The sequence below is a fragment of the Etheostoma cragini genome, chromosome 22 (genome assembly GCF_013103735.1).
Source record: "Etheostoma cragini isolate CJK2018 chromosome 22, CSU_Ecrag_1.0, whole genome shotgun sequence".
In the NCBI taxonomy this organism is placed as follows: Eukaryota; Metazoa; Chordata; class Actinopteri; order Perciformes; family Percidae; genus Etheostoma; species Etheostoma cragini.
In genome coordinates this window covers 777,708-788,048 of record NC_048428.1, presented here as the reverse complement: position 1 = coordinate 788,048, position 10,341 = coordinate 777,708, and the positions used below count along the sequence as shown (strand labels likewise).

Sequence of the window (10,341 nt, the reverse complement as noted above, 5' to 3'; positions counted from 1 at the left end):
ACAGATAGAGCAGGTCTAGACCACTCTATAATTTACAGATAGAGCAGGTCTAGACCACTCTATAATTTACAGGTAGAGGAGGTCTAGACCACTCTATAATTTACAGATAGAGCAGGTCTAGACCGCTCTATAATTTACAGATAGAATAGGTCTAGACCCCTCTATAATTCAAAGACCTGACAATTCCAGTAATTCCCCCAAGAGGAAGCATTTGGTGCCCCAGTGGGGTCGATCTGTGTGTAGCCGGCTGAATGCCTACCAAGTCAGATACGGTGGTTACACTCGTGCACACACTGCCATTAATGAGACAGAAAATAAGAGTAAAAGTAAAGACATCAAAGGAAATTCAGGTATGAAACCGGTATACCATAGTGCCTCACGCAAGAACATTTTCATATTCTTATCTTAAAGCTCTCTGTTCTTTCATTAGGTTTGCTCGTACCGCTGTTCCAGGGTTTATTCAGCAGAGCCTCTTAACTGCACAACTCTTTCCTCCCACCTGAGCATGAGTGCATTCGTGAGCTCATTAGCATAACAGATGGCACAGACTTTCTTTACAAGGCTACCTGTTGAATGGCATCTGCAGTTTTAATTCTTAAAAATGTCACCGAAGAGTAAAAAGAGAAATAGAACAGAGCAGAGCTCGAAGCTCGGCATTAACACAATCTGTAGATAAAAACCTCACAAATCTAGCAGTGTCAGCTGTACGTTAGGTGATCGGACAACATATGAAAATATGACTACAGCTATCAATGATAGGAAATCACAGAGCTGAAATGTGACAGTTCACCACTTTTCAACACAAGGTCTTTCATATTCTCACACACACACCCACACAGTAGTACCTCTCCCATAGATCCATTAGCTTTAACATTTTAAAAACCATTAGTCATTTGTATTTTTCCTGGTATTTAAGGTGTCAAAATATCATGTGGTGCGACCGTCTGTCCATGACTGCGGTTTTCAAAACATCTTTAAAAGTACCCTAAATCTATTCATATTTATCTTTTGCCCTATTTGGCAAAGTGTTTTGTAGCCAAACGTACAACATTGCTGAGCATTTGTATTGATATGTCCATCATCATACAGTATATGGACATACTTAGTCCAATGATGTTCATTTTCTGAAATATGGACATTGTGGAACCAAACTATGACCCTATTTACAAAAACTCAAAAGAAATGCAGTTACTTATTAATTTAACACTTCCTTAATTTCTTTTAAGATAATTCACCGTCGCACCACATGGCACTGACCCACCTTGGGACTGACAAGCCTTCCCACATTCAGAGAGGCTCTCTGTCTGGAACACCTTCCACCTCCTCAGTGTCAGAGAGGCGGACGGGTGATAGAGTCTGCAACCTTATCCATTTACAGACACGGTGTGTCTAAAACCCAGAACAAAGAAGGCTGTACAGGTCTGCAGTCACCCAAAAAAAGCCTGAGACTTACCCAGGAAGCGGAAGGTCCTGCGCACCAGCGGGTTGAGGTAACAGCAGTCCCCGGTGGCTACCGTCTTCTCTGAGCGGTCAAACTCCTTGGACGTGTACTGGACCAGGAACAACACCGTCTCCGTTATTGTGATCTGGCCAGAGACAAAGAGACAGAAAGAGGAAAGAGAATTCAGGCGAGCTGATCAAGCGGGCAGTCACACAGCCTGCATCGTCCATCAGACGCTGGGGCAAAATCGCAGGTCTTTCTAATCATTTTGAATGGGGGTAGGGTGTTTAGGCTGCGGCAGGGGGGGGGTGGGGTTTGCCACAGGTAGGACATGCAAAAAACTAGATCTATAAACTATCTGACGGAACATTGGGTGGTTAAAGAACACAAAAGGAGGTCAATGGTTTACCCGAGTCCACGTCCCTCTCAGTGGGCCCCATCTGAAAATACAGTACCCAGCTATGGAGTCCACAGCAACATATAGGAGAGAGGTGTGTGTGTGTGTGTGTGTGTGTGTGTGACATGAAAAATGAGATCTAGTCCATTCGTTTCTGATTTATCGACGTAGACTGATGGAGAGTCAATATTATTTGTGTTGTACTCTATTACTCTTTATCATTTTTGTTATGATTTTAATATGGATATTGAACTTCAGTTCAAAGAATGTGGTTTAGTGCAGAAACCACGTTAAATGTTTCTGAATGAGTGTGATAGGGAACTCCCCGAGTTGCATTAAGGCATGTCAACTAAACGACAAAAAGCATTATCTTTTTATTTCCTTTAACCCTCATGTTGTCTTCGGGTCAAGTTTGACCCCTTTCCAAAACGTTTCTATATCAGAAATGTTGGTTTCTTTCAAAAAAATCTTTACCAAAAAAGTAATGTGGATGTAATGCTCCTCCCAAGCTAAATAAATAATCTAAACTACTTTCATTGAATTTTTGTGTTTTTGTCAATTTTATAACATTTGGAGAAAAAAAAACAATTGGTCCAAGAACTTTAAATAAAAGTGACAAAAATGTGAAAAGATTAAAAAAAAAGTGACAAATATAAAAAAAGCTTAAAAAATGTGTGGAAAAATCCACAAAAATTTCAAAAGGCTCAGAAAAAGTGGAAATATCATTGGGGGAAAGACACAAAAGGGTTGAAAAAGACAACCATAACCTTGACAAAAGGTTTTACATTTTAAATTTGGACTCAGAAAAACCAAAATGTCCAGGTCGGCATTTCAAATCTGCATTCTTCAAATGATATCGCCTCACAATGTTTCCCAACAGAATTTGTGAGAACACGAAGATGATATGTTCTTGTATATATCAATTTAGACACCATACATGTAACTCACTGTATCTTGATATATGATTTGATTAGCATATGATTCCATTGAAAGACAAATGGTCATATTAACATCACCCTGCTCTAATGTAAAATAACTCAAACTGAATCATATGCATCATACCAGCTCTGAGGCGTAAAAGGATCAAGTATGAGTCTAAAGATAAATACGTTGTCTGATTTCTGAAGGAGAATGTAGTATACAGCACATGTACTTGACTTTCAGGTCAGATTGGGCGAAGCGAGGCCTGTTTAACACATGCACAGTCATCTAAGAGCAGTCAGAGCATAGAAGCAGCACGCCGCCTTGTTAAGTGGCTGGGTCTAAAAAAAGACGGGTGTGTTCGGGGCCATAAGTGGAATCTCCTTTTGAGTGAAGTGAGTGCATGAGTGTGGGGGTGTTGAGCTTGGCGGAGCAGTGACAACAGTGCTTTTACTCAATAATTGCGGGTATTTCACATACATATGTGGATGTGGTTAACAGCTGGTTATTTTGTTACTATGTTATTGTATTTCATTAAATAATTATGGTTGCATCTTGTCTTCGTTTCTTTTTTTAAAAGGTGGTGATGATGAATTTGTGTTTGGGGGCAGGAGGGGAAGTGTTCATGTTGTAAGTTGTGTGTTTTGTGTGCTGTTCGAAAAACAGTAAATTGTTAAACCTTAAAAAATAAACAGTAGATATGGCACATTGAGCAATCCCTGATCTATATTCACAACATGTCTATGAAAGTTTGCCAGATGTCCCTCCCTTTCAGCCGGATGTCCGTCCCCGTCCTTTGTCTCTGTGTTGGCGTTCTAACCTCTGGTGGATTTCTAAGGACTATGGTTACCTGGTCCTCGGATCTCTGCAGGGTAAATCCAGACAGCTAGCTAGACTATCTGTCCAATCTGAGGACTATGGTTACCTGGTCCTCAGATCTCTGCAGGGCTGGATTGGCACTACTGGCATCATGTGTTCTCAGTAAGCTTCCATGACCAGAGACCTACAATAGGACATGATCAACACTATTGTGGCTGCCTGTCTCCAGGATGTGCTCCATGCACCCCCCTCCCCCCCCTGTGTCTCCTGAGCCCAGAGTTGTGCTTCCAGCGCTTGGCTGATTTCACACTCGGCACTGAAGGATTAATCTTTCATTTACAGGTTCCTCTCACCGGGATTTGTACAGACAAACTCCTGACCTTGCCTGGTCTGAATGTTTCCACCTGGATGAACACCCAGATGCATAAAGTCCTGTCAGCGATTCCAGCCCAGTGCGTCCAAGCATGCGAGCAACTGTGCACATGCGCCGGTCGATGTACGTGGCCGTGATGGGTACTGAGGCCCAGGGCTGAAACCCACAGAGCTGCCACTGTGATTTATTTGGGTTGACTGGTGAGGGGGGGCAGATGGGGTACAGAGGGAAGAGGAAACTAAAACCAAAACACTTGGACTGAACTACGCAAAGGTTTCACTTTTCCTTTTGCAAATATCTTTATATTGAAATAATCTCATGTTGGGAAAATGGGTCAATTCAGGAGAATCCTCGGGAACTCTGCAACAGCACGTACACTATACACTCCTAAAACCGAAAAAGTCAGGCCTCTTATCCAGGACTGGATTAAGTTGGACAGGGGCTCCTACGCTGCTCTTTATGTTCTGATCTCTGCTGGTATATCTCCAAGAAAGCGGGTGCTATGCAGTTTTTGCCATTTCTTTACCATTTTCACACTTTTTGCTTACAGGATTCTCTACAGAGCCCCCCCCCCCCCCCCACAGCTCCTATGTTTACTTGTTTCTGACCCCCTCCCTCGGTCAGTCTGCGTTTCCTCTTTCCCTGTTCCTCCAACAATGCTTTCCTAGCTTTCTGTTTCTTTTTTGCCGGCTTAGCCATGACGATAGTGTGAAAAACTCCATTGCAACCTTGTTAGCCGGTTCCTGAATGGCAGTATGTGTGCAGTGCTGTGAAGCAATTTGTTACATTGCCAGACCTGATATCACGCCATACTTCCTAATGCTGGGGCCGGCGACTCGCTGGCCCAAAATTGCAAGTTTTTTTTTTCCCTTCACAGGCGGTAGGGGGGAGGGAGTTGACCACCATTCAACCCGAGAGAAGTCATATCACCATTCCAATGACTCCACAGCTGTTCAGTTAAGGTACGTTAAGCAAACAGTAAGTGCACAGTTCCCCTTTGACTTCCTGCCCATGTGTGTCTCCCACCTATGGGATTGCCTGCCACGCCAAAGGTCTCCAGGAAGCGCTCCGAAGCCATTTCGACATTTCAAACAAACAGCGGAATTTCTGTTTCTGTCCCATGATACAACAGGGCCCAAAAAGACATATTCCTATAGCCTTACGTGGCAAAAAAGAAAGTCTATAAGTCAGTGGATACATGTTTTATAGGTGTCACAACCCCCTCAAAATGACATGTTTCATCAATAAAAACTTTGATATATTCTTGTAGAGCTGCACCATTTAATCATTTAATCCCCATTAAGCACTAAACAGGAAGTAGCCAGCTCAGCCAGCGGAGGTCTCGACAGTGCCTGCTCTAGGGAAGGTTGCATAGTACCGAAGCAGCGCCAATCATCAGCGGTTTTACAGAAGGCAATGGGACCTTGTCTACAGGGACGAAAGACGCATCTCCTGCTGTTAGAATAGGCCGAGCTTACTGTAGGGTTGCTATGGTTTTACTTATATCTTTAATTAGGAAACAAGCTCAACACATCTTTTTTTACTGCTTTTATCTTCCAAATGTAAAAAAAACAAACAGACTCTTCTGTGGCAATGCGCATGTGTGTCGTCATGGTTACCAAATGATCTTGCATGAATATACTGTATGTATAATTCATACAGAGCACTTGGAAGCTTGCTTTGTTCATGATCATCAGATGGATTTCACAATTCTGCTTTTGAATTTGGGCTCAAATGTTTTATGGTTGGTCCATTTTGCTTTCACACTGCAAAGTAACCAAAAGGGCCAATGCACCGAGTTCTTTTGAACGCACCACACGAGCTAAGTTTGAAAGCACCTTATGATTGTTCTTGTGCTGCTTGCTACTGCAATACCAAAACATATAATACTGTATATGTCAATGTCTTTAAAGCAAGTGACTCAGGAAAGTGAGGGGATATTCATCCTTAAGTTACATAGTCCCCCAAAACATGGAATTCTTATGATTGTAAACTTACCATGATAGTATTTTTTTACTGGGCACATACTAGTGTGGGTCATGCACTATAAAAGCCATAACTCATTGGCTGTGATATCACTGAGAAGCCAAGGCCACAAATGGCTGAAGGGCAGTCTGATTTCCGAAAAGCCTGAGCATCGCTGTGAAAGCCGCAGGCCATTTGTCCCACTTTCTCAGCTATAACACAAGCTGACAGGGCCACAGTGACAATGCACTGCTTGTTTAGTCTCTTAACTACCTCGCTGCTCTCTCTCTCTCTCTCTGTCGAGATGACAGCTTAAAGGTAGTCTTGCATTGCCAGCTCTATCTCCCCAGCACTGTGAAGTTAAGTCTGGCTACACCACCAATTCATTACTGAAGACGAGAAAACAAATCCCTGGGTTGTCGTCATTTCTTTAAACCAATCACAATAGTCTTGGGCGGTGCTAAGCTCCCGACAGAGCGACGGGGGCTCTCCTGAATAGTCTCAGGAAGGAACTTGTTTTAGTGAAACCTCGCACGCCGCATAAGAAAACAGCACATTAAATATTCCCCTCCTAGTAGGGATGGGCATTTTAGGCACCGGACAGAGCCCCGGTGCCTCTGCTAAATCAGGAAGAAAGTGGTTTTGGTGGAACATGTGTACGTTCAGAAGTAGTTTTAGTCACCAACAGAAGACTCAGATTGGACAGATAGTCTAGCTAGCTGTCTGGATTTACCCTGCAGAGATCTGAGGACCAGGTAACCATAGTCCTCAGATTGGACAGATAGTCTAGCTAGCTGTCTGGATTTACCCTGCAGAGATCTGAGGACCAGGTAACCATAGACCATAACCAAATCAGCCACAGGTTAGAACGCCAACACAGAGACAGAGGACGGGGACGCACATCCAAAAACAGACATCTGAAAAGAGTGACATCCGTCAGAACGAGAGCAATCCCAGGAAGTGTAACGTCGTGGAGACTACGTGGAGTTCTCCAGGGTATGGTATGTTACGTTGTGGACTGTTCCTGTGGCGAACGTTACCATCGGCAGCTTCAAGGTTACGATATATTGGACAGTAAGATTCTACTTGTTACAAACTGACATGCATAATGTGGAATGTCCTATGCAGAGACAAGCTGCGTAAATTATTTTGTAAATCATTCAACGACAAATATGTTTATTCCTCTACACGTAATCTCAGACAAAGTTATTGTTATGGGTCCGCTGTCTTCCTTGTTGTTGTTGTTGTTCCTGTTTGTCTGTCTGTGTTTTCATCGGCCGCCAGAGGGAGCTCCTATCCGGTTCCATGAGAGGCGTTTCCACTCACCCCCTCCTCCATCTGACTACACAGCTGAGCATCATCATCATCATCACCACTCCATCTGTACTTAACCTGGGCCGACCACCTCTTCGGTGCCAGTTCGTTACCTACATTCCCGTGGTAACTGGTCTTGTACTACAGCTGTTTGGTATTCCGTTGCCTTGCTCTTGTACTCACCTTGTGTTTCTGCCACAGCGTTCCTGTTCCCTCTCGACGTTTGTCTTGGATCTCCCTCATCTCCCACATCACCCTCCGTGTCTGGATGTTGTATGTGTTTTGTTTTGTGTTGATTATTCTGGCTTCAGAATAAATCCCATTTTTTGTTTACATCACTCCCTCTTGCGGTCGTTCTGTGTCCGGGTCCTACTACACTCCTAACAGTTATAGTCTTAATAGAAGAAAGGCAGTGTTTAATTAACTTTTATATATACCAACCCATTCTCAGTTCGAACTGGTAAAATACAGACGCTCGGACAGTGGCTGTCAGCTTCTCAAGGAACAAAAAAGGCGCCCTTCGGTGTGTGTGGAGAACATACCGGGAGAGCAGCAGCTACACGGGGGTTAGTGAGTATGTGCCAAAAACGTCCAAAACGTCCCACTTAGACAGGAAAGGCCCTAAATCTTTACAATTCTTCCCCAAACGAACCAAGCATTGCTGTTCCGAATGGCCAGAGATTTTTAACAATAAAGTTCAGTGTGTAACAACGTCTCTATTTGCAACCTGCAGTGGCAACTTTTAACAGGAAAGAGAGACAGCGCCTGACATCTGAACAACAGAGGAGGCACGCTTTAAGCACGCTGATGCAAAGAGATTACAGAGACATACAATTTCATTTTTAGCCACAGAGGCATAAATGAAGCCTCTGGCCTCTGTAGTCCACCGTGGTATATGCAGTCCTTTAAAAAAGCTATGAACAGGCACCGCAAAACCAGCAGCAACCACCACAGCTGGGGGACAAAGCCAGCCTTAAGATGCAGTTCCCCAAATGGCCGCAACCTTTAAAAAAAGACCCAACTGAGATATCGTCAAGTCAAGGTGGAAACACACAACTCGTCTATTAAAATGCCAAATCACAAGTCAGGGTCTCAACCGTGAACTCCTTGTAAGAGTCAGAGCTCAGTCAAATCAAAATGCACAGATGCGATGCTGGATCGAGTGCAATGTAGGGCAAGTGCAGAAAAAAAAGACTTTTGCTACAATTTGCTTTTTTTTTTGATCCGACTAAAACCCTTAGGTCAGCACAGAATCTATGCTGGTCTAGTTCAAGCAGTTCAGAGATGTGTCTTCAACTCACCGGGAGCTGTCCCAGACACTATCACAGTTTTCAAACGTATTTTCCCTTAGCCTAAAGGTGGATGGACTTGTAGTCGGAGAATATTAGGAACACGTCTGAGACAAGAAAAAGCCGTATCCAATGGTAACCAGTATCTCTATATCTAAGTGAAATGTTACCCTCTGATTGGAGGTACCTGCAGCCTGAGTAGAGCTGCACACGCTCCTTAAACCTGTATCAACACTGCAAACTGCTTTTTTAACGTCTGTCATCGTTTGGCACTATCTCCAAAAAATACGCTATTGAACATCAGTCAAAGATAGGCGAGTGAAGGACAGAAGCAAATACAATACTTATCTGCTTCCAAAGCCACTGCAGCTGCCTCAAAACTTATCTTGGACAAAAGCAACTCAATCTGTCATGTGAGGAAAAGTGAATTAGTATTTTCCACTATCTGCTCTGCCATACTGAGATTCTTTAAAGAGGTTTACTGGCCTATTACAAATGAAGATGATAATCCTTTACTGGGTAATTGTAATGCAGAGGTTAGAGTGGCATGTCTCTTGGCTCTGGGCATACCCTCAAACTCTCTTCTCCTTCCCATTCTTTCTCTCAGCACTTCTTAAAGGTGTAGGTTCCTGTATTGGTACCGTGGGTAAACTAGGTTTCCAGTCTAACACAGCACCATGAAGCAATATTTTAGAACCCTGACCGCAAATGTGTCAACTGGACTGCTATTTACAGCGGTGATCAGAGATGGGGCATTTGCATAAGTGAGGTCATATTTTAATAAAGGGTAGTTGAAATTGAAGGCTCGGGAGATTTGGCCACGAGCTGCACCTCTGGGCTGATGGGAGCTCATAGCGGGAATACCAAACATAAATTATGTTAGCATGATCCCTTTTCAAATCTGTCATATCAGCCTGAGTTAAGGTTTAGTGGTCTTGTAGCCATGTTTTAAATAAATTGTTAAGGTGTTGTAGTACTGTAGAATGTAAAGACTTTACTCAATGATGCTGCCTTTCATGGGAACTGTTTTCCTTTATACAATCATACAATTTTATTTTCTTGTTGCAATTCATAACTCCAAATGCAATATTTTTTTAGTATAGATCCAACTGTGTAGATTGCTGGGACAGTAATGTGACTCAAACAGCTGTAAATGAAACACCTGCAGAGCCACCGTCTCTGCTTCGGGAGCTTAGTGGCGCCCAAGACGCTTGTGATAGGTTAAAGAAATGCAAACAACCCAGAATGGTTTTTTCCTCCTATCCCAAAATGTATTTGCGGTGCAGCAGACCTAACTCCACAGCGAGGTGGAGATTAAGCTGGCAACTCTGACACAGAACATGTGACACTGTGGAAACTACAAGGCCTGTACAGTAGCTGATAGGAGTGATGAACTGATGATCTAATTCACTTTTCCTGTGGATGTTATCCTTCACAAAGACAGCTGTGTGTTCCCACCTCCACAGGCAGCAGATGAAACAAGATATTTCAGACCTTCCCTGTAATCTTGATCAGGCCAGGGGATATTGACGGCTTTGAGAATGGCCTGTTTATTAAGGCAATACTCTTTCATAAACACTTCAGAATCAATTCAGCAAACTCATTATGCATGATATGAGTATTGTCCCAATTCAATTTAGCATTGAGGAGCATACAGTCGATCTATTCGCTGATGTTTGGAACAAATCCACTCAGAGATTTGTTAAGTTCCATTGACTGTGCATGTCCAGTGTCAGTCTTGCCTTCACTCTGCTTTATCTCTCACTGCCTGTTTCTTTTTACAGTAGCTGTCATTTCCTTAAACACTTAGTAACGGGGGGGG

General features: G+C 43.2%; 1 protein-coding gene across 3 annotated transcripts in view; it reads right to left on the bottom strand.

Annotated features, from left to right (window-relative positions):
* Positions 1 to 10,341, bottom strand: part of plppr5b (phospholipid phosphatase related 5b) — an 82,280-nt gene that overhangs the window by 41,755 nt on the left and 30,184 nt on the right. For all 3 annotated transcript variants that reach the window (XM_034862091.1, XM_034862092.1, XM_034862093.1), the window contains one exon: positions 1,454 to 1,586. In XM_034862091.1, coding sequence (XP_034717982.1) covers positions 1,454 to 1,586 — 133 coding nt within the window. The remainder of the gene's footprint in view (positions 1 to 1,453; positions 1,587 to 10,341) is intronic.